The sequence below is a fragment of the Petaurus breviceps genome, unplaced genomic scaffold (assembly GCF_028583685.1).
Source record: "Petaurus breviceps papuanus isolate PSGF00001 unplaced genomic scaffold, PetGlider_PUasm1.0 90822, whole genome shotgun sequence".
NCBI classification, from domain to species: Eukaryota; Metazoa; Chordata; class Mammalia; order Diprotodontia; family Petauridae; genus Petaurus; species Petaurus breviceps.
The window spans coordinates 24,271,064-24,296,834 of NW_027187351.1; the positions used below are offsets into that span (position 1 = coordinate 24,271,064).

Here is a 25,771-nt window from a genome sequence, read left to right on the forward strand (position 1 = left end):
AAACAACTCTGAGACACCACATCATACCTATCAGACTAACATGGCAAAACAGGAAAATGATAAGTGTTGGAGAGGACATGGGAATGTTAGAACACTAATTGACCATTGATGGATCCAACCACTACAGAGAGCAATTTGGAACTATGCCCAAAGGGCTAGTTGACCCAGTAATACCACTTCTAGGGCTGTATCCCAAAGAAATCATAACAATAGGGAAAGGACCCACACATACAAAAATATTTACAGCAGTTCTTTTTTGTGGTGGCTAAGAACTGGAAATTGAGGGGATGCCCATCAATTGGGGAATGGCTAAACAAGTTGTGGTATATGAATGTAATGGAATACTATTGTGCTATAAGAAATGATCAACAGGTGAACTTCAGAGAAACCTGGAAAGACTTATATGAATTGATGCTGAGTGAGGGGAGCAGAACCTGCAGAACATTGTACACAGTAACAGCCAGTGTGCAAGGACTGATTTTGATAGACTTAGCCCTTAGCAATGCAAGGACCTAAAACAATTCCAAAGGACACATGATGGAAAATGCTAGCTACATCCAGAGAAAGAACTACTGAGTTGGAACGCAGAGTGAAGCAGATTATTTTCTTTCTTGTTTTATTTTGTTGGGTTTTTTTTCTTTCTCATGGTTTTCCCCATTCGTTATTATTCTTCTATGCAACATGCCTGACATGAAAATGTGTTTAACAGGAATGTATGTGTACAGCCCATATCATATAGCAAGCTTTCTTGAGGAGAGAGAAGAGAGGGAGGGGGAGAAAATTTATAAACTTAAGTAAATGTTGAAAACTAAAAATAAATAATTTAATAAATTGGGATTTGAAAAAAAAAAAAGAAAAAAATGGACCAAAATTTTCTAGGTATTATGGTTAAATTGGTAGTAGAGAGAGAATGAAAATTATATAAGAAAATCTTTGTGGCAATAGCTGTGGTTTCTACTATGGAGGTTTCCTTTCAACTTTTCAATATCCCAAGATAATACAAAGTAAAAGACGATACCTCCCCTCATGGAATTTAGCACCTAGTAGTAGAGATAAGACATAAAGAAATATGAAAATACTATATAAAGTACCATTTTAGTTTGGAAGGAGGGATTACTTCCAGGTGATAGCAGAGAAATCAGAAGGCTTCAAAGAGAAAGTCTAGAAAGATGAGCAAGAATTAAAGTCTGGAGTGGAAATGAAGAGGACATTTTAAGTGGGAAATACACACCAAAATGTTATAATAAGGAAATACATTATTAACAAATGAGTGTTATAGACAGGAAGTACCAGGAGAATTCAAAGTAGGAGAGGGAAAAGAGATCAGTGTTGTATTGTTGAGGGTCAAAAGTTTTTTTTTCTTCCTCAAATTAGAAATTATAAGGTAACTAGGATCAGTATTCAAAACCATTAAGATAGATGATGATCCATATAAAAAGTCCTGAGAAGGGAGAAGTTGACTTAAAACAGAGGCTGGCAGTCCATCACATTATGAGGTCCTAAAACACAGCTGCAGCTGTATTGATCTCTCTCTAAAAGATTTCAAAGTAGATTTTTGATAGGAATTAAAGGCAATATTTTTTAAAAATGGCCTACCCCTTTTGCTTACTGTTGAAATGGGAGATCCAAAGTAGGAAAAAAAAAGTCTTACTAAGATATTATCACTTCAAAAGAAAAGATCACCTTGGAAGCAGCAAGTATAGTGGCAGGCACTAAGAAGATGGCTGAATTAAACAATCAGGGTCACTTAGCCCTGATCTTATTCCAATACTCTGAGGGGTTTTGTTTTCTTGTGTTTTTTTTTAAACTTATTTATTTTTAGTTTTCAGCATTCACTTCCATAAGATTTTTAGTTCTAAATTTTCTCTCCCTCCCCGCCCAAGAAGGCATGCAATCTGACAGAGGCTCTATATATCCATTCATATTAAACATATTTTAATACTAGTCATGCTGTAAAAACTAATTAGAACCAATGAAAGAAACCACGAGAGAGAGAGAGAGATTGCACATAGTATGCTTCGATCTGCATTCAAAGTTCATAGTTCTTTCTCTGGATATAGATAGCATTTTCCATCATGAGTCTTTTGGAGGTGTCTTAGATCCTTGCATTACTGCAAAGAGTTGAGTCTACTAAAGTTAATCATTGTACAGTGTTGCTGTTACTGTGCACAATGTTCTCCTGGTTCTGCTTACTTCACTCAGCGTCAGTTCATGTAAGTCTTTCCAGGTTTTTCTGAAGTCCACCTGCTCATCATTTCTTATAGCACAATACTATTCCATTACAATCGTATACATAGCTTGTTTAGACATTCCCCAATTGATGGGCATCCCCTCAATTTCCAACTCTTGGCCACCACAAAAAGAGCTGCTATAAATATTTTTGTACATGTGGGTCCTTTTCCCATTTTTATGATCTCTTTGTGATACAGACCTAGAAGTGGTATTGCTGGGTCAAAGGGTATGCAGTTTCTTTAAAAATTAAATTATTTATTTTTAGTTTTCAACATTCACTTCCATTAAGTTTTAAATTTTCTCTCCCTCCCCAAGAAAACTTGAAATGTGATATGGGTTGTACACATATATTCCTGTTAAACATATTTTCACATCAGTTATGTTGCACAGAAGAATTATAACAAATGGGAAAAACCATGAGAAAGAAAATAATCAACAAAATAAAACAAAAAAGAAAATAATCTGCTTCACTCTGCGTTCCAACTCAGTAGTTCTTTCTCTGGATGTAGCTAGCATTTTCCATCATGTGTCCTTTGGAATTGTTTTAGGTCACTGCATTGCTAAGAAGGGCTAGGTCTAACAAAATCAGTACTTGTACACTGTGGGCTGTTACTGTATACAATGTTCTCCTGGTTCTGCTCCCCTTACTCAGCATCAGTTCATATAAATCTTTCCAGGTTTCTCTGAAGTTCGCCTATTGATCATTTTTTATAGCACAATAGTATTCCATTACATTCATATACCACAACTTGCTTAGCCATTCCCCAGTTGATGGGCATCCCCTCGATTTCCAGCTCTTGGCCACCACAAAAAGAGCTGCTATAAATATTTTTGTACTTGTGTGTCCTTTTCTCATTTTTATGATCTCTTTGGGATACAGCCTTAGAAGTGGAATTACTGGGTCAACCAGCCCTTTGGGCACAGTTCCAAATTGCTCTCCATAAAGGCTGGATGAGTTCACAGCTCCATCAACAATGAATTAGTATTCTAACATTTCTACATACTCTCCAACATTTATCATTTCCCTGTTTTGCCATGTTGGTCAATCTGATAGGTGTGATGTGGCACCTCAGACCTGTTTGATTTGCATTTCTCTAATCAATAGTGATTTAGAGCATTTTTTCATGTGTCTATAGCAGCTTTAATTTCTTCATATGAAAATTGCCTGTTCGTATCCTTTCATCACTTATCAGTTAGGGAGTGACTTGCATTCTTGTAAATGACTCAGTTTTCTATATATTTTAGAACTGAGGCCTTTATGAGACATTGGTTGTAAAAATCCTTTCCCAATTTTCTGTTTCCCTTTTAAATTTGGCTGCAATGGCTTTGTGCAAAAACTTTTCAATTTAATGTAATAAAAATTATTCATTTTGCATTTCATAATGTTCCCTATCTCTTCTTTGGTCATAAATTCTTCTGTTCTCCATGAATATGACAGGTAAATTATTCCTTGCTTTCCCAGTTTGCTTACAGTATCAGCCTTTATACCTAAATCATGTGCCTATTTTGACTTTATCTTGGTGTACAGTTTAAGATGCGGGTCTATGCCTGGCTTCTGCCATACTATTTTCCAGTTTTCCCAGTAGTTTTTGTTAAATACTGAGTTCTTATCCCAGATGCTGGACTCTTTGGGGTTATCAAACCCATTAATTTACTATAGTGATTTACTACTACAACTATACTATACTTACTATAGTCATTCACTACTGTGTCTTGTTTACCTAACCTATTCCACTGATCCACCACTCTATTTCTTAGCCAGTACCAAGTAGTTTTGATGACTGCTGCTTTATAATACAAGTTAAGATCTGGCAAAGCTAGGCCATGTTCCTGTGCATTTCTTTTCATGAATTCCCTTGATATTCTGGACCTTTTGTTCTTCCAGACAAATTCTGTTATTATTTTTTTCTAGTTTCATAAAATACCTTTTTGGTAGTTTGATTGGAATAGCACTGAATAAGTAAATTAATTTAGGTGGAGTTGTCATTTTATTATGTTAGCTTAGCCTAATATATAGTCACGCATGAGCAACTGATATTTTTCTCATTATTTAGATCTGACTTTATTTGTGTGAAAAGTGTTTTGTAATTTTGTTCAGGGGTTTCATTTTTATCAGCATGCATAGTCTTCACTGATGAAGCTATTACTTCTTCTTTGCTTTAAATTATTAGTGAAAGTTCCTAAGGCTGAAAAATAATTGCCCTGGAGCTCACTTTGAGATGCTGAGTTTCTTTCAATTTCTTTATGTTTGTCCAAGGATAACAGGCATATCTACCACCCTGTCACTAGGCCTATAGCGAATCCTTTCCAACTTAGTTGGATCTATTAGAGCTTATACTCTGCTGGTCAGGGATACTTTCACACTACAAAGAGGTAGTGCAGTTTAGTACAGAGGGAAGAACACTGGCTCGGGAGTCTGATGACCTGTGTTTAAAACATGCATCTGAAACTTGCTATCTGTCTGACACTGGGCAAGTAGCTTAAATGACCCGAGTCTCAATTTTCTCTTCTCTAAAATGAGAGTCGGATTAGATGGTTTTTAAAGTTTTTTTCTATCCCTAGAACTTTGACTTTATGAATATTGGTCCCTTTGCATTTGTGACATTCCAATATGCATTTGAGTTCTGGCCTTTTTTTTGTTCCAAGTAAACAAGCTAAAAATATAATTTTGTGATTTGCTTTACTAACTTTTCTCCTTTAGGCCAGATATGGCATTATCTGCCATTTTGAAGCAAGTAAATACTGGAAAGATTATACATTATGACTAGGTTGGGTTTAATATTGTGAATGCAGATTTGGTTCAACATATGGAAGAGCATAAATATAACAAACCATACTAATAATATAAATAATAGAAATTATGACTATTTCAATAGATGCCAGAAAGGTTTTGATAAAATCCAAAATTTATTTTTACTAAAAACTAGAAATCAGAGAAATAGAAAGGCTTTTCTCTAAAACAGTAAATAGTATTTATTTAAATCTAAGAGCAGAAGATGGGAGAGGCAGCAACCCTGCAAAACTTGCCCAACATTCCCCTCCATACAATTTTAAATAATACTCCAAATTGAACTGAACAAAAGGTCAAGCTGAGACATTTTTCCAGTCCTAGACAACTTAGGATATCCCAGGAGAGGTCTATGACACTGGGGTTAGTGTCAGCCTGGGGCCCATATGATGTGACAGCCATGGGTTTTGGGGGTGGTTGTGACAGCAACAGCAGTTCAAAGATTGTTAAGGGGGTCAGACAACTAATTAGAAAGAGAGTACGGGGACACTAAGCTAGAACTGGGCAAATGACATTGCTGAATTGTCCATATGCAGTTTTGGTCACAGTTACAGGGCAAAGAATAGCACCAGAGCTTGTGGCTGGTTGGGTGCAGAAGCCCTTCCTTGGTAAAAACAAAACAAAACAAAACAAACAAAAAAACCCAACCAAAAAACTAGTTGCTGAGATCAGGAGAGCAGTGATCAAACCAATCCTCAGATCACACCACCCTTGGAAGCACCAAAAACTTACAGATCCTCAGAGCTATCTCTGAAAATGACTGCATGAAAGAGCAAAACTGAGTATCATGTTTCAGGGGAAAATATGGTCATTCAATGGACTAGAAGACTTTCAAGCATTCTTGATGAAAAAACCAGAGTTGAATAGAAAATCTGACATTCAGATACAAGAAGCAAGAGAAGCATGAGAAGGTAAACAGGGAAAAGTAATCATAAGGAACTTGTCAAAGTTGAACTATTAACATTCTTACATGGAAAAACAATAATTGTAACTGATGAAACTTTTCTCAGTAGTTGAAGGGAATAGAAATATATAGATGTCTATATATGAGGGTACATGGGCATATGGATACATATGTGAATGTGTGTATACATGTTTACAGGTATACATATATAGAGGGCACAGGACCAATTTAACAGGAAGGGATGATACTTAAAAGGTGAAATTAAGAGGGGAGAGAGGAATATAATGAGAGGAGATGGGGAGAGACAGAATGGGGTAAACTATCTCATATAGAAGAGGCAAGGGAAAATGGTTACAATGGAGGGGAAGAATAGGAAGGCAAAACAGAATGGGTCAACCTTATTCCCATTGAATTTGGCTTGAGGAGAGAATGAAATACATACTAAATAGGGTATCTCACCCTCCTGGAGAGTGGGGGGGGGAAGGGGATGATGGAAGGGAGGGCAGCCTGGGGGGGAGGGAGGTTGGAGGCACCCACTTCTGAAAAGGGATAGGATCAAAGTAGAGAATAAAGCAGGTGGGAGGTGGGATAGGAGGGAGGGAAATATAGTCAGTCTTTTACAATATATCTACTATGTTATTGTTTTGCATTAGCCACACATGTACAACCTATACTGAACTGCTTATCTTCCCAGTAAGGGTGGGTGACAAGGGAGGAAGGGAATGAATCTGGAATTCAAAGTTTTAAAATCAAATGTTTAAATATATATACTATTATTAATACTATTTTACATGTAATTGGGAAATAAGATGTACAGGCACTGGGGCATAGAGATCCACTGGAAAAGTCGAAAGGAATATGGGAGAAAATATGGGAGAGAGCAGAGTGGAGGAGGGGATATCCTATGGAACTGCTATTTTGGGGCAGTGAGTGGGGGAAAAAGGGGGAGAAAATTTATAACTCAAAATCTGGTGGAAATAAATGATGTAAATCAAAAGTTAATAAAGCATTTGAAAAAAATTTAAAAAACTATGGTGACAGAGGAGATCAAGATATATTTTCAGAAAAAGATAACAACATGAACACTGTTACAAACAAAGCCTCAAAGAAAAAATTGCAAACTGGACACAAGCCCAAGAATTCCTGGAAGAGCTAAAGAAATATATAAGAATGAAGGGCGGCTAGGTGGTGCAGTGAATAGAGTACTGGCCCTGGAGTCAGGAGGACCTGAGTTCAAATCCTGCCTCAGACACTTGACCCAAAAACTAGCCATGTGACCTTGGGCAACTCACTTAATCACAATTGCCCTACAAAAAGCAAAAAAAAAAAAAAGAAATATATAAGAGTGGCAGAGTGGCTTCAGACACTTAACACTTACTAGCTGTGTGACCTTGGGCAAGTCATTTAACCCCAATTGCCCTGCCATCCCCCCTCCAAGGCAAAAAAAAAAAAAAAGAATGACAGAGGAAAAATGGGGGGGGGGATGAGAGGGACAGAAGAAAATTGTGAAGAGCACTAGCAGCTTGGTAAAAGAGGTGCAAAAAATACTGAAGAAAATGTTACAAAACCACCAGAATTAGCCAAATGGTAATAGAGGCACAAAAATTCATTGAATAAAAAAACTCTTAGAAAGCAAAACTGGTCAAGTGGATAGAGAGATACAAAAATCTAACTGAGGAAAATAATTTTTTAAAAATTAGAATCGGGCAAGTGGAAGCTATTGACTCCATGAGACATCAAGAAAAAATAAAACAAAGTAAAAAAAAATGAGAAAAAAAAAAAACAAGCAAACCAGAACACTATTTGAAATATCTCATTCTTAAAACAACTGACCTGGAATTCAGATTGAGGAGAGATAACTTAAGAATCATTGGACTACCTGAAAGCCATGATCAAAGAAGAACCTAGATATCATATTATTAAGGAAAATTGCCATAACATCTTAGAACCCAAGAGTAAAATAGAAACTGAAAGAATCACTGATTACCTTATGAAAGAAATCCCAAAACGAAAACTCCCAGAAAAATTATCACCAAATACCAGAGCTTCCAAGTCAAAGGGCAAATATTTCAGGCTCCCAGGGGGAAAAACAAAATATTCAGATACCATGGAGCTACAGTCATGTTCACACAAGATTTTGTAGCTTCCATGTTAAAGGACTGAAGGGCTTGAAATATGAGATTCCAGAAGACAAAAGAGCTAGGATTACAACCAAGAATAACCTACCCAGAAAAACTGAGTATAATATTTCAAGGGAAAAATGCAAATTCAGTGAAATTGAGGACTTTCAAGTATTCCTGATGAAAAGACAAAAGCTGGAAAAAAAGTATGACTTTCAAATACAACAAGACTCAAGAGAAGCATAAAAAGGTAAACATGAAAAAACTGTTTATATTCCCATGTGGGAAGATATATATATACACATACACACATATAACTGCTAAGGAGTTTATAATTATTATGGCAGTAAGGAGAAGAGAAAGAGTGTGAATGAATTATGTTTAAAAGAAATGAAAGGGTGAGAAGGAAGGATGTGCTAGGAGAAGGGGGAAGGGAGAAGAATAGTAAAAATTACATCACATAAAAGAGACACTCAAGGAAAAATCTTTTACAGTGGAGAAGGAAATGGTGTGTGGGGGGGAAGTAGGGGATGATGGGCAACGGCTAAACTTCACTGTCATTGAAACTGGTTCAAAGAGGGGAAAACAGATATATACACTCAGCAAATCAATCTTATCCAACAGGGAAGAAGGGGAAGGAGATAAGAGAAGGTGGAGAGGAGGGGTATGATAAAAGGAAGGGCATTATAAGGGAGGCAGTGGTCAGGAGCAAAACAGACTGGAGGAAGGAAAGCGTAAAAAGAGAGGGAAGGATAAATAGAAAAAAATTGGACATAAGGATAAGCAGTTGGTACTCATAAATGTGAATGTAATTGGGATATATTTACCTAAAAAACAGAAGAATATAATAATGTATTAGAAACCAGAATCTAGCAAGTGTGTTTACAAGAAACATGTTTGAAACAGAAAGACATACAGAATTTTAAAAAGGGTTTGGAGCAGATCTATTATGTTTCAGCTGAGGCAAAAAAAAAAAGGCAGGGGTAGCAATCATGATCTTAGACAAAGCAAAAGCAAAATAGACCTAAATAAAAGGTTTAAACAAGGGCGATTCATTTTGCTAAAAGGTACCATAAACAATAAGTAATACCAATCTAAGCATATATGTACTTAATGGCAGAACATCAAAATCTTAAAGGAAAACTTAAATGAGTTACTGCAGGAAAAAGAAAAAAAATCTATACTAATGGGGCACTTTAACTTTCCCCCTAAGAACTTGATAGGTCTAAGTATAAAATAAATTAAAAAGAAGTTAAGAAGATGAACAGAATTTTTAGAAAAGTAAGAAATAATAGACCTCTAGAGAAAACTGAATGGTAATTGAAAGAAATATACATTTTCTTAGCTATACATGGCTTATTCACAAAAAAAATGAGCATGCAGTAGGACATAAATGTCTCATAATTAAATGAAGAAAAGTAGAAATATTAAATGCATTCTTTTTAGAACATAATGCAATAAAATTATATTCAATAAAGGGTCTTGGAAGGAAAGATTAAAAATTAATTGGTAATTAAATAATCTAAATCCTAAATACTGAGTAGGTCAAAGAAAAATCATAGAAACAACAATTTCATTAAAGGTGTGGACAATGAGATAATATAGCAAAACTGTGCAATGCAGCCCAAAGCAATATTTAGAGGGAAATTTATATTTCTAAACACCAACAAAAATAAAAAAAGAGAAAGAGCAGATGAATAAAGTAGGCACTCAAATTAAACACCAAAATGGAAATCCTGAAAAATGAAAAGAGATTAATAAAATTGAAAGTAAAAAAAGGCCTTGAGCTAATAAATAAAACTAGAAGCTGATTTTATGGAAAAAACAAACAACCCCAAAATAAAATAGATACACCATTGCTTCATCAGATTAGAAAAAACAAATAAGAAAATCAAATGGCCAGTTTCAAAAATAAAAAGGGAAAATATGCCACCAATGAAGATGAAATTAAAGCAGTTATTAGGTGATATTCTGGCCAACTATATGCCAATAAATCTTATCTGAAAAAGAAATTGAGCAAGCAATAAACGAGCTCTCTAAGAAAAAATCCCTAGGACCAGATGGATTTACAAGAGAATTCTACCAAACATTTAAAGAATCATTAATTCCAATACCATAGAAATCATTTGGAAAAATGGGTAGAGAAGGATACCTACCAAATTATATATATGACACAAGAATGGTTTTAATACTTAAACTTTTGGTTCTTCAGTTGTTTCCAGCTTTTTTTTTTCTGGATGTGTCATTTTGCATCATGAGTCTTTAGGAGTTGTCTTAGATCCTTGCATTGCTAAGAAGAGATAAGTCTATCAAAGTTTGTCATCATATAATGTGGCTGTTACTGTTTACTTCACTCAGCATCAGTTCACGGAAGTCTTTCCAAGTTTTCCTGAAGCCCACCTGCTCATCACTTCTTGTAACACAACAGTATTCCATTACATTCATATACCACAACTTGTTCAGTCATTCTCCAACTGATGGGCATCCTCTCATTTTCCAAATCTGTGCCACCACAAGAAGAGCTGCTATAAATATTTTTGCATATGTGGGTCCTTTCCCTATTTGTATGTTCTCTTTGGGATACAGATCTAGAAATAGTATTGCTGGGTAAAAGGGTATGCACAGTTTTATAGACATTTGGGCACAGAAGAACTTTGTACTTTTAAAAAGATGGCTGAGGCTATAAATTGGAAAAACATTAAAAAAAATCATAATTTCAGAGAAGTGGGAAGGAAAAGGAAGAGACAAAGCAGAAGAAAATACAATGAGATATGGGAAAATAATGAATGGTACTTATCAAGGCTCCTCAGAATTAAACATTACAGTATTATTTATTTGACATTTATATTCCACAGTTGCAAAAGTGACATGAATAAGAAGTCTACTTTCATTACCAACTAGGTAGATAAGCTATTGTGGTTATTGGTGGCTTTTTCTTAACTTTTTAGACGAATAAACAGTCCACACTTGTTTCAGTCTAATAAAACAAATCTAAGAGCAAACATTAAATGCAATTCAAAAGGGGGTAAAGCAAGGATGTCAATTAACACTACTACTCTTCAACATAGTATAACAAATGTTAATTAGCTCTAGCTAAAAGATGAGAAAAAGAAATTAAGAGAATAAAGCACCAGTAAAGAGAAAACAAATTATTTTCTGCAGATTCTTGATAATGTACATTCCTTAGAGAGTCAACTAAAAGTTAAATAGAATTCCAGCAAAATTTTAGGATATAACATACATCTATATAAATCATCACTATTCCTATATATAAAGAACAAAATCTAGTAAGAACAGCCAGAAAGAGAAATTCCACTTAAAAATAACTACAGAAACTATAAAATACTTAGGAGTAAGTTTCTTCCAAGGTTCACTCAGGAACTATAGGATCTAACTATAACACTTTGTAGAAATAAAGACTGATCTAAATAACTGGGGAAACATTTACTGCTTATGGGCAGTTTGGGTAAATATAATGAAAATGATAATACCATCCAAATTAATTGATTTACTCAGTACTGTATAACAAATTTCCAGAAGAATAATTTATAAAGGTAGAAAAAAATGACAAAATTCATTCATCTGGAGGAACAAGAGGTAATAAATCTTAGGGGTAATAATGGGTAAGAATAGCAGGAAGGAAAGTAGTCTTTAGTGTCAGAGCTCAAAATATACTATAAGGCAGTAATCCTTAGAAATGATTTGACCGTGAAAGATGGCAAGGCAGGGGGCGGGGGAAGGGACAGAGACAGGCGTCAATCAGTGAAACAACAGTATAGAATTTGATAGGCCCAAAAAGTTTCTCCAATTATTTGTTTAAAACCAGTTGACAAAAATTTCTAGCAAAACTGGACAGCAGTTTGGCAGAAATTAGGTTTGGATCAAGATTTCACACCATATACCAAAATAAGCTCTGAATGAAGACATTATTTAGATACTTTAAAAATCATAAGGACATCTAGGTAGTGCAGTGAATAGAGCCAATGGCCCTGGAGTCAGGAGGACCTGAGTTCAAATCCGGCCTCAGATACTTAACACTTATAAGCCGTGTGACCTTCGGCAAGTCACTTAACCCCAATTTCCCTGCCTTCCCCCCTCCAAAAATAAAATTATATAAACAAATTTGAGGAGGAAGGAAGATATTACCATTTGAATCTATGGAGATAGAAAGAATCTATGACTAAATGAATGATAGGATCACACAAAATAAAATGGACAATTCTGATTACACAAAATTTAAAAATTCTTGTACAAGCAAATCAAATGTAGCAAAAATTAGAAGGGAAGCAGGTAACTGGAGGAAAAATCTTTACCACAAGCATCTCTGATAAAGATTTTGTTTCCAATATACATAAGAAACAGATTCAAATTTATAGGCCTAAGAGCTACTCTGCCTAATAGATAAATGTTTAAAATTATGATGAGGCAATTTTTAAAGGAAGAAATCTATGCTATCAACAATCATATAAAAATGCTTTAAGTCACTAATAATTAGAGAAATGCAAATAAAGACAACTCTGAGGTTCCACCCCACACCCACCATATGACAAAGGAGGAAAATGAAAAATGCTATAGGGGCTATGAAAAATAGGAATAATAATGTCCTGCTGGGAGAACTGTGAACAGTTCCAGCCACATAAAAAGCAATTTGGAGCTGTGCCTATAAAGTTATCAAACTTAATACTTTTGAACTTAGCTATACTGTTATTAGACCTATAACCCAAAGACTTATTTTTAAATGAGGAAAAGGATCTACATGTACAAAAATATTTTTAGCAGCCCTCTTGTGGCAGTCAAAAACTGTAAACTAAAACGCTCTCCTCCTAATGTAGAATGACTAAACATATGTAGTACAGGAATGTAATGAGCAATTTTTTTCACATGGGAAGACCTTTTTCACTGGGAAGACCTTTATGAACTGATACTGGTGAAGAGAAAAGAACTACGAAAACAAATCGTACAATGATAACATTACAGACAAAAAATAGCTTTGAAAGACTCTAGAATTATGATCAAGGCAACAATAAACCATGAGTCCAAAAGAATGAAGATGAAACATGCCACTCATTTACTGATTGATTGAACTTATGATGCGGAGACAAACATTTTCGAACATGGTTAATGTGGGAATTTGTTTTGCTGTACTATTTTACATGTAATTGGGAAATAAGATATATAGGCATTGGGGCATAGAGATACAACATGCCTACTGGAAAAGTCGAAAAGGGTATGGGAGAAGATATGGGAGAGAACAGACTGGAGTAGGAGATATCCTGTGGGACCACTACTTTGGGGTGGTGGGTAGGGGAAAAAATTTGTAACTCAAAACCTGGCGGAAATGAATGATGTAAACCAGAAGTCAATAAAACATTTGAAAAAAAAAATAAAAGGAGAGGGAGAAAGCAGAAGGGACACATTAATTAAATAATGCTTTTTTCTTAAAAAAAAAAAATTAGCAGGGTTGGCTAGGTGGCACAGTGAATAGAGCACCGGCCCTGGAGTCAGGAGGACCTGAGTTCAAATCCGGCCTCAGACATTTATCACTTACTAGCCGTGTGACCTTGGGCAAGTCCCTTAACCTCAACTGCCATGCCCTCCCACCTCCAAAAAGCAAAAAAACAAAACAAACAAACAAAAAAAACCTAAGTAAATACTAACACACTAGGAGAATGCTTATGCAGAGATATATAATACAGATAATGCTGATTAAAAAATAAAAGACAATTCATTCTGCTGCTTAAAGAAATCAAGTTTAATTGTAACGTGCAATGATTTAAATTAACTTCTCTATTAGAATAATTTAGAATTATTATTTTGGGGAAAGCTAGGTGGCACAGCGAATAGAACACCAACCCTGGAATCAGAAGGACCTGAGTTCAAATCTGGCAAAAAACCTAAGTAAATACTAACACACAAGGAGAATGCTTATGCAGAGATATATAATATAGATCCTGCTGCTTAAAGAAATCAAGTTTAATTGTAATATGCGATGATTTAAGTTAACTTCTCTAGTAGAACACTTTAGAATTATTATTCTGGGGGGCAGCTAGGTGGCTGAATAGAGCGCCAGCCCTGGAATCAGGAGGACCTGAGTTCAAATCTGGCCTCAGATAAGCGACACACTTACTAGCCATGTGACCTTGGGCAAGTCACTTAACCCCAATTGCTCTGCCTTCCTCCCTCCAAAAAGAAAGAAAAAAAGATTGATGGAAAGACCTTTGAGGGAGTTGATGAGGGGCTGAACTAGTATGGTGTCTTGATGAACACTAAAAGTATTCTTGACCTTGGCCAAGTCACTTAACCCCAACAGCCGTACCCTCACCCCTCAAAAAAAGAAAAAGAATTATTATTTTCGAACTTGAACCATTATAAATATCTTACAGTTAATAATTTCACTAATCTTGTCCATTTCTACCAGTTAAAGGCAAACTTTTGATGTAAACACATTATTTATGAATATCTCTAAAACTCACTTCACATTAAAGAAAACAACAGTTTTAACTATTTTTAGAGATTTTGTTGCTAAAACAACATCTTTCTAGTGGAGGATTATTCATTAACAAAGGAAATTCCAATTTACGCACTTATGAATTTCAGTTTTCTGGAGAACAGTCATTTCCTATAGCTACCTATTTCCTATAATTATGAAATTAAAACAGTAAAAAGGCATGTACTTTATATATATATATACACACATACATATATATATATAAAATATCACATGCATATTTAAACTATTAAAAAGTGAATAATTTGGGTGGAGCCAAGATGGCAGCACAGAAGTAGGAAAACTCCATAAGCTCTCCCCATAATCACCTCAAATACCTATAAAATATGACTCTAAACAAACTTTAGGGCTACAGAACCCACAAAATGACAGAGAGAAACAAATCTCCCACTGAAGGCAGCCTGTCAGGCTAGCAGGAAGGGCCCGGCGCAGCAGCATGCTGGGAGCCCAGCCCAGCCTCCTGTCAGGCCATGGTTTCAGCTTCAGGGCCCCAACCAGCAGTAGCTAGAGTAGACTTCTGGAAAGTGGATCACCAGCAGCTGGGGTGGTTTCCAGAAATATCAACCCATAAATGCCAAAGCAAAAGTAAAGGGTCAGTGTAGAACTCTGTTGAAACTGGGGGAGACAGAGGCCGGTCCTGCCTCTGCTCCCAGAGTGAGAAGCGATGGAGGCGTGGCAGCCATGCAGGTGCCTCCACATGGCTGCTTCAGAGCTCCTGGCCTGCAGATCGTAGGGGGGCCAAGCAACCATTCAGAGGGCAATCACTCTTGATTTAAGCTGCCTGTATCTGACTCACGGTCTTGGGTGGTGGTCCAGAGGTGTGTGACCAGTGAGCTAGGGTGTGGGGGCTGTAGAGACGGTGCCCTCCTAATTGCTCCAGCAGTTGCAAAAACCCCAGCAACCTGGGACAAAGTTCTCCTCTCTGGAAGCAGAGTTCTACTGTGGCAAATAGCTCAAAAGTCAAGTAATTGAGTGGCAACATGAGCAAGTAAAGGAAGCAAAGCAAGCACTACGATCCAACTTTAGATTCCAGAACTCCTGCACCAAAAGCTTCCAAGAAAAAATATGAATTGGTTATAGGATATGGAAGACCTCAAGAAGGATTTTGAAAAGCAAGTAAGAGAAGTGGAGGAAAAATTGGGATGAGAAATAAGAACGATGCAAGAAAATCATGAAAAGAGCGTCAACAACCTGACTGAAGAAAATAACACCTTAAAAAAAAATTAACTCAAATGGCAAAAGAGGCCCAAAAAGCGAATGAGAAGAATGCCTTAAAGGCTTAATTTGCCAGATGGAAATAGAATTTCAAAAGCTCAATGAAGAGAATAATTCCTTCAGAATTATACTGGAGCAAAAGGAAGCTAATGACTTCATGAGAAATCAAGATACTATTAAACATATCCAAACAAATGAAAAAAGTAGAAGGCAACGTGAAATATCTCAATGGAAAAACCACTGACCTGAAAAATAGATCCAGGAGAGATAATTTAAAAATGACTGGACTACCTTAAAGCCATGATAAAACAAAAGAAACTAGAAATCACCCTTCAAGAAATTCTGAAGGAAAATTGCCCTGATATTTTAGAACCAGAGAGTAAAATAAAAATTGAAAGAATTCACCAATCACCTGTTGAAAAAGATCCCCAAAAGAAAACTCCTAGGAATATTATAGCCGGGTTCTGGAATTCCCAGATCAAGGAGAAAATATTACAGGCAGCTAGGAAGAAACAATTCAAATATTGTGGAAACAGAATCAGGATAACACAGGATCTAGCAGCTTCTACATTAAGGTATCAAAGGGCTTGGAATATGATATTCTGGAGGTCAAAGGAACTGGGATTAAAACCAAGAATCATGTACCCAGCAAAACTGAGTACAATGTTTCAGGGGAAAATATGCTCATTCAATGAAATAAGGACTTTCAAGCATTCTTGATGAAAAAAAGCAGTTGAATAGAAAATTTGACATTCAGGGGCGGCCAGGTGGCTCAGCAAGTAAGAGCACCGGCTCCAGTGTCGGGATGACCTGGATCAAATCCGGGCTCAGATACTCAGCACCACACCCAGAAATAATAACTGGCCGTGTAACCTTGAGCAAGTTACTTAACCCCAATTGCTTAAAAGAAAAAAAAAAAGAAAATTTGACATTCAGATACAAGAAGCAAGAAAAACATGAGAAGGTAAACAGGGAAAAGAAATTATAAGCAACTTATCAAAGTTGAACTATTTACATGCCCACATGGAAAAACAATAATTGTAACTGATGTAACTTTTCTCAGTATGAAGATAGTTGAAGGGAATATAAATGTATACATATGTATACATACATACATGCCTATAAAGGAAGGCATATGCACATATGAATACATATGTGAGTGTGTGCATATATGTGTACAGGATACTTAGACTGAGGGCACAGAACCAGTTGAATGGCAAGGGATGATACTTAAAAGGTGAAACTGAGAGGTGAGAGAGGAATATAATGAGAGGAGATGGGAAGAGACAGAATGTGGGTAAATTATCTCATATAGAAGAGGCAAGGGATAACTGTTACAATGGAGATCGGAAGAACAGGAAGGCAAAAGGGAATGGTTCAACCTTACTCTCATTGAATTTGGCTTAGGGAGGGAATGCCGTACACATTAAATTGGTTATCTCGCCCTACAGGAGGGTAGGCGGGAAGGGAATGATAGGGAGGATGATGCAGGAAAGGGCAGCTTGGGAAGGAGGGAAGTTGGAAGCACACACTTTTGAAAAGCGACAGGGCCAAAGTAGAGAATAGAACAAGTGGGTGGCGGGATAGGATGGAGGGAAATATAGTCAGTCTTTCACAATATATCCACTATGGAAATGTTTTGCGGAACTACACACGTACAACCTATACTGAACTGCTTATCTTCCCAGTAAGGGTGGGTGATGAGGGAGGAATTCAAAGTTTTAAAATCAAATGCTTAAAAAAATTATTATTTTTTCATGCAACTGGGAATCAAGATATACAGGCACTGGAGTACGGAGATCCATCTTGCCCTACCTGAAAGTCGGAGGGGAAATGGGGGAGGATATAGGAGAGAGCAGATTGGGGGAGGGGTATACAGTGGGATTGCTGTTTTGGGGTGGTGGGTAGGGGAAAGATGGGAAGAAAATTTGTAACTCAAAATCTTGTGGAAATGAATAATGTAAACTAAATAATACAATTTATATTATCTATTTTGATGTTTCTCGTTACCATGGAACAGAAACCTAACTGATTCTCTGTAGTTGTATTTCTTCCCCAGCAGAAGGTGACACAACAGTCCTGACAGTTGTTCTCCACATTTCTCCTTCTTCATAAATATAAACTCAAGAGTTTTCCTACGGTGCAGACAATCTGTGGCACTTAATCTGAGTCTTATATTGTATTAGCTAATAAGTCTCTTTTCATGTCTTCCCTTTCTTCTCCAGCCCCAGAGTCATTAATTGAATTATTTTCAAAGGCTATCTTGTCCCTCAACTCTTAGCACTGTACTATCAACAGTTTAAGGTCATTTGGAAACATAAAGGTATGTCTTGGTCAATTCCTAAGTTTATAGGTGCTGTTTAGAGTTAAAGCTGAAAAGCCTTAATCTGTTATTAATAGACAAAACATGGCAAAGCAATGTACTTGACTGACATTTTCTGAGTTAATTTTCAGATCTCAGTGAAAAGGTAATGTTATAGCAATAAAAATGTTTTCAACAGAAAATGTAAAAGAACCAAAAGAAAATAGCATTTCAAAGGATATCATTTTAACTGCTATTCCATTTTCTTTACGGTGTGTGTTTATTTTCAAAGTCTATGATTAAACTGAAAATTAAATTCAGGTACACTGTTCTCCAATCTTGTTAATTTGTAATTCCTAAAATTTATGATCCTATGATCATTCAACCAGTTCTCATGTAGTATGATCTCAAAACCCTTCACTATTCCTGGAGAGATGGTCATATGCTTTGATCTTATCACCACCCACAAAGATTCCACTTTGACATTTATGAACTCTCAAATTCCCTTGCTCGATCACAATCTGTTGTTATTCCTTCTCTCCTCTGTCTTATAACCTCAAATCCTATTCTTCATCATCTTACCCTCCAATCCCTAGACATGTCAGATCTTACTCCTGCCTACCTTTTCCTCCTTTCTTCATTTTGTACCAGTTTACTCCCACAAAATTAGTAAGCCTTGCCTACTAGACCCATTAAAATTTGTTGGATAATCTCAACTGTGATGTCATTGCAGCAACACTTTTTTTATGGTGCAGTGGATAGAGCACTGGGCTTTGAATCAGAAAGACCCATCTCCATGAGCTCAAATCTGGCCTCAGCTACTTACTGTGTGAACCTGGGCAAGTCATTTAACTCTGTTTACCTCAGTGTCTCATCTATAAAATGAGCTGGAGAAGAAAATTGCAAACCAATTCAGTATCCTTGTTGAGAAAACCCCAAAATGGGTTCACAAAGAGTCAGACACAAGTGAAATGGCACAACAACCACAAAATGACTCGCTATCCCACTCGCCCGTTTTCCAGTCTTTCATTCTTCCTCAAACCTCCCAGAGATTTCCCTCTCCCCACCCTCTTGACTAAGGACTTTGAGTCATATTTCCCCGAAGAAATTGAGGCCATTTGCTAAGAACTTCCTCTTCTCCTCCCCCTACCTTCTCAACTTATATATGCTGATTGACTTCTATGGTCCTTCTTGCCAACGCCATTTCACAGATGAGGAACTGAGGCAAACAGGGTTTAGTGACTTGTCCAGCATCACACAACTTGTAAGTGTCTGAGGTTAGATTTGAACTCAGAAAGATGTTTGTTTTTTTTTGTTTTGTTTTGACTTTATTTCAGGCCGATCAGTCTATCCACTGTGCCACTGAACTGCCCCTTCTTAACTCTTTAACAGTCTGGCTTTGGACTTCATAATTCAACCAGAAATATTCTCCAAAAGTACTAATGATCTCTTAACTGTCAAATCTAATGACCTTTCTCAAACTGCATCATTCTTAACTTCTATGAAGCCTTTGACAGTGTTGCTCACCTTTTTCTCTTTGATATTCTCTTCTCTCTATCTAGGACACTATTCTCTTCCGGTTCTCCTCCTACCTGTCTGTTCCTCCTAAATATTCTTTTGCTGGATCTACATCCAGGTCATGCCTTCTTACTTGTGTTCCACAGGACTCTGTCCTGGGCCCTCTACTCTTTTCCACCTATACGATTTCATTTAGTGAGCTCATCAACTCCCATGGATTTAATTGTCATCTCTATGCTGATACTTATTGCAAATTTATTTATTCAGCTCTAACATCTAGGTTGACCTCCAGGCTCACATCTCAAACTGTTTATCAGGTAGCTCAATCTGGATGCCTCTCAGACATCATAAAATGAACATGTCCAAAACTGAACTCATTATCTGTGCTCCTAAGCCTCCCTCTCTTCCTAACTTCTCTATTACTACCAAGGTACCACCATCTTCCCAGACACCCAGGCTTGCAATCTAGGTATCATTTTCAACACCCCACTGGTCTCACTCCCCATAATATCTAATCAGTTCCCAAGTCCTGTTTATTCTACCTTCATAACATCTCTTATATACTGTCTTCCACCCTACTTTTCTCTTCTCTGACACTACCATCATCCTGGTACAGGAAGTCACCACATCACAGCGCCTGGCACATTGTGGGCATCCATTAAATCAACTGATACCAGGACTACTGCGATAGCCTGTCAGTTGGTCTCCCTGACTCAAGATTTTACCCACTATAGTACATTTTCCCCTCAGCTATTAAATTTAGAAGTGTGACCATTTTGCTCCTCACCCCCATGTTCCATGAACTCCAGTGGTACCTTACCACCTCTAGGATAAAATACAAAATCTTCTGTTCACATTCAGAGCCCTTCATAAACTGGATCCCTTCTACCTTCCTGATTTTCTTTTACCATGAACACAAACTCTGCAATCCAGTGACAGTGTACCCCCTTGTTCTTTTCATAAGATACTCCATCATATGACTCTGGATTTTCACTGGTTTTCTCCCATGCCTTGGATGCTGTCCCTGCTCATTTCTGCCTCCTCATTTCCCTGGATGCTTTAAGCCCTAACTTAAAACCCACTTTCCACTAGAAGCCTTTCAAGATTCCACATAATTCTAGTGCCTTTTCCCCTATTAATTATCTCCAATTTGTCCTATATATTTTTGTTTGTAGACAATTGTTTTCATGTTGTCTCCCCATGAAACTGTGAACTCCTTGAGAATAAGTAGAGACTGTAAGTAGAGAATAAGTAGATGGTTTTACTTTCTTTGATCCCCAGAACTTAACATGGTGCCTGACACATAGCAGGTGAGTAATAAAAATTTTGCTTATTTGACTTGGAGTCAGGGAGACCTGGATTTTAAATTCTACCTTAGATACTTAGATACTATGTGACCAGGACAAGTCACTACATTTCTAAGACCCAAAGTTTCCTCATTTGTGAAATAGGGATAATAATGGCATCTACCTAGCAACTTCACAGGGTTATGAGCAGACAATAAGACAATATACAAAAAGCACTGTGCAAACCATGAAAAACCATAGACATATGAGTTATTATTATTATGATCACCATTCATCTAGTTACATTCCTCTAGATACTCTCCCACTTACAAAAGTCAATGCTTAAATCCGGTGCCCAGATTTAACACAATACTTCAATACTCAAGACAGAGAACAGTAAGATTATAGCCTTCCAAACTTTGAATGTGATTCCTCTTTTAATGAAGTTTAGTTTAGACTGTATTAGCTTTTGTGGCTGACAAATTATATCGATGACTCATGGAGATCTTGCAATCTATTAAAAGTTCTAGATCTTTTCTAGACAATATATTTTGCATAGTTATGTTCCACCACCCCCCCACATCAACTTTACATTTATCTGTATCAAGTTTTATCATATTAAATTTGGCTCAATGTCTTAACTTGTCAGGATACCTATAACTGTTATGGGGCTTGGCCAATCTCACATAGCTAGTAAAGGCCAGAACTAAGACTGGAAACTCAGGCCTTCCACACTCCTAACTAACTACTATATCAGGCTGCCTCCAAATGAGAAAAATAAAAATGAACAGACCAAATGAAACACAGGAATGTAAATGATTGATTCTACAAATTAGGTATTTGTTAACCTCAAAAACAAAATATGTGTATATTGGATTTTAATTCAATAGTAAGGCTTTAAAAAAAACTGCTATGTATTTAGTATGGATTTGTGATGCCTAAATATATTAAAATATTTGACAAAAGTCTCTCACCTTCTGGAGCATCTGCATCACATTTCTTTGGCACAGATAGTGTATGGTTCCCTTTGTGGTCAATATATGTTGCATTGCCCTGGAAGAAGAAAAGTAGTTAAGATACAACTTTTTTTTAATGGACTATTATATTTCTAATTATTCTAAAATGTTTTAGTAGGAATGCTTTAAACAGAATGTCAAAATTCACAAAGTTCTTTAGTAAAGAGGAGAGAAAAAAAATCAAAGCATCTTAAACAAAAGAACTATTGATGGAACAGGGAACTGAAGGAGATCTGATAGAATACAGCTGAAGAAGCAAGGTAGCTAGGAGGCTCAGTGGATAGAGTACTGGGTCTAGAGTCAGGAATGCCTGAGTTCAAATCTGGCCCCCTATAGTTATTAGTTGTGTGACCCTGGGCAAGTCAGTTAACTTCTGTTTGCCCTACTCCACTGGAGAAGGAAATGGCAAGCCACTCCTATATCTTGGCAGACTGCCAAAAACCCCATGGACAGTATTGGTGTAGTAGGGTTCACAGGGTCACAGAATGGACACAACTGACCAACAACAATAGCTGAAGCAGATATACTATGAACTCCTATGAATAAGTCATTGTAAGATAACCATACTGTACAATGATATCACTGGTTTCATGTATTGTTATACTGAATTACAAATAATAAATTCAGTATAAATAGTACTTACATAGTAACCTACTTCAAGTTTACAAAGTCTGTCAGGCATCAGCAAACCTAAGACAGAATGTCCTAAGATAGTAATGAATCAACACGAGAGTCATGGACAAATGACAAAGTAGGTCAAAATTTTTTTTTGGCCATGCTTTTTCCCCTTTCTAAAATCTCTTGTTGCCTGTATGTCAAAGTCCAAGAGACGCATTATGTCTAATAGTCTCTGAGTGGTAACAATCTTGAACCTAACAAGTAACAAGATTTAACCTAAATTTGTGTTTTTTCTTCAGGACACACCAGGGTAAGCCATCTATTCTAGCCTGTCCTTTCTACACCATCCCTAGTGTAGGTCACAAGTTTCTTTTTAAAACCCTTCAGTGATGGGGATCACTGTACCTCCTGAGGCAGCCTGCTTTGATATAGCTCTGTTTGTTAGGAAGTGACTTCTTATATCAGTGGTCTCCAAACTTATTCAATAATATATCCTCCTACTCTTAAAAAAAATTAGTAAAATATCTGCCAGGCCTCTCTCCTTTTTGTAGTATAAATAACTTTGCTCAAAGTGAACTGGAAACTTTGCTCAATTACTAATTTATTATTATTTTAATAATAGATTTAAAAGATATTATAAACTAGACTGAATATTTTCTTCCTTTACAATATTCATATTTATAACATAACATAACATAACATAACATAACATAACATAACATAACATAACATAACATAACATAACATAACTTTCAAATATGTGCAGCTAGCCAGAATCCATTGGTCCCAGGAGCTCATTCAGGCTTCAATGAGTCCCAGTGTTTGGTATATAATGTGCTACCAAAATCATGTGGTAGAGATCCAGAGGGAATTCAAACTCCAATAATCCTAGGGAGAGTTGGTCTAATATGATGTTCTATAACTTGAATGGCATCATGATAGGGTAGATACAGAGCCACTACAGAACCAGGAACAGCTGGGTTCAAGTCCCTACTCTGACACATGCTGGCTCTGTGACCCTGACCAAGTCCCTTAACCTCTTTATGTTTTAGGCAACTCTCTAAGACTAAATTGGATAGACACTGCATTCATAAGGGGCACTTCCTCACTAAGAGTTCCCTGCACTGAAGAAGTTATGATATGTGCTGGGGAGGTCTGTTTGTCACCACAAAATTTCTGAAAAAGTAGTACCATGGATAATGCTGTGATTTGCAACCTTTTTTCCCCCAACAAGAGTCAGATATTTTGTCTTCCTAATACTATTGCCAAAATTCCAGTTCCACAGAAATATTACAAACAGTAGTAATATTTGCCTATCATTCTGTTTGAAATTCAACAAAGAATTCCTTTACAAATAGCCAAAAGTGAGTAAGATTTTCAGGTTCAAGCACTTGTTTTAAATTAAAACTATTACTTACTACTTCTGATCACATGGAATAAGATTAAATGCATCATATTTGTCCATGGACAATGGTTTAATCTTTCATGTTTAGAAATATCAAGGTCTTTATGAAAAAAAAAAGAATTGTATCTCTAGGTCAGTAAAATCGTGAGTAATAGAGTCTTTTCTTTTTTGACTTTCCTCATAGTTGTAGGGAAGGTATTTTTAAGACTGAGAAACATAAAAACATATTATGTAAATGTTTGCTATACTTCTAATTCATAAATGTAATCATAATAATTTTCATTAATGTAATATGCCTTTCTGGGTCTGAGTATGAATTTTATAACCTTGCACTGATTTAGAGTAATTTTTAAAAATATCTACCAAACAAAAATTTTGGGAGGAAACTGTTACAAAATGGATTTTTTTGTTTCATCTTTATTATAATTAAGGAAGACAACTTCTTGTAGTATATTTCTCACAAAACTCCATGTATTTTATCCACTTGCTGTTTATTCTTTTTATTCTGTATGTATTTACATGTGTCATTTTTGTCTTCCCTGTTAGAATACTAATATTCTTTCTGAGTAAGGATTATTTTACTCTTTGCACTTGTATCTCTAGTGCCTGGCACATGGTACATAAATACTGGTTGATTAAAAAAATATCCAATGATACCGACCATTGCTTTTTATCTTTGATTCTTGTATAATTAAATATGCTTTCCCCCCATAGTCTTCCTAGTCAGTTTCAGTTTATTCTGAGTGTTTGAGCTCCTCACACCTTATGGGACAGTGACACTCATTTTGTATTCATGATGTTATCTGTCCTTGCTTCCATCTTCCATATAGTAATGTAAGTGGATGAGTTCCTTGCAAATCCATATCATTCTTTTGAGATAGCTCCCCTCTTTCCATCCTCAGAATCTCATCCTTAAGAACTTCTAATTCCTCAAGGACAGATTTCCCCCCATGGCATGATAGAACATACCATGATAGGGTATGGGATCCTAGCTATTCTTTCTCTGAATCTTTCTACATGCATTCTCTAAAAACCAGAAGTGCATGTCACTCTGTGCCTGACTTTCCTCTTCTTTCATGAATTCTAAGATAGAATGGTCACATCTTATCCACTCTATAGTTATCAACATTTTTAGTTCATCCACCAATTATTCTTTATTTGGTCACTGTAGGTACAGGGTAGCAGTTCTGCTTGTCACTTTCTCTGTCTTTGAAAGAACCAAGTCACCACAAAGGCAAGCCAAGAATTTAGCTGCTGTTTTTGGCAAAGGGAAGATATAACAGATGATTGAGAGTTGAAATAGTCTAACACTTCTATCGCATGCCTCCAGGACAGGCTTGTGATCTCTGTCCTGAACTCCTAGTTGATCTCCTACCTTGGTCTAGTTTATCTGTAGTACACACTACCACAAAAAATAACACAAGTTTCTCTTTCTATTATCCTTATCCACATGCCCACTACCAAGCTTCCTGCCTCAGATTCCATAGTTCCTCAAAAAAAAAAATCTTTCTCTTAGTGCTTTCAGGAACTTATGACCTCTGGCATGTCAGCAGTATAAAAACACAGATCTACACAGCCCTCATTCATGTCTTCCTATACCGTATTATTCTTCCTCCTGTCACCTTGTAAATTCACAATCAGGGTCCTGCCAAATGTGCTGGTTGAGTAGGAGTTGAGGGTGGGGAGTAGTAGGGAAAAGGAAGTGCTTCTTGAAGAACTCTTAATATCTGAATGTATACCACTAAAATATATATGCTATCCATCAATGCCCTTCTGACTTTTTCCTTCAGTCATGCATTTCTGATGATCTGCTGTGGTGAATTTACTGGCAGACACAGGGAAAAAAAGTCACATGGTAG

At 36.5% G+C, this 25,771-nt stretch overlaps 1 protein-coding gene across 2 annotated transcripts in view; it reads right to left on the reverse strand.

The window, feature by feature from the left end:
• Positions 1-25,771, reverse strand: part of LMBRD1 (LMBR1 domain containing 1) — a 217,155-nt gene that overhangs the window by 26,012 nt on the left and 165,372 nt on the right. For both annotated transcript variants that reach the window (XM_069070723.1, XM_069070724.1), the window contains exon 14: positions 21,848-21,926. In XM_069070723.1, coding sequence (XP_068926824.1) covers positions 21,848-21,926 — 79 coding nt within the window. The remainder of the gene's footprint in view (positions 1-21,847; positions 21,927-25,771) is intronic.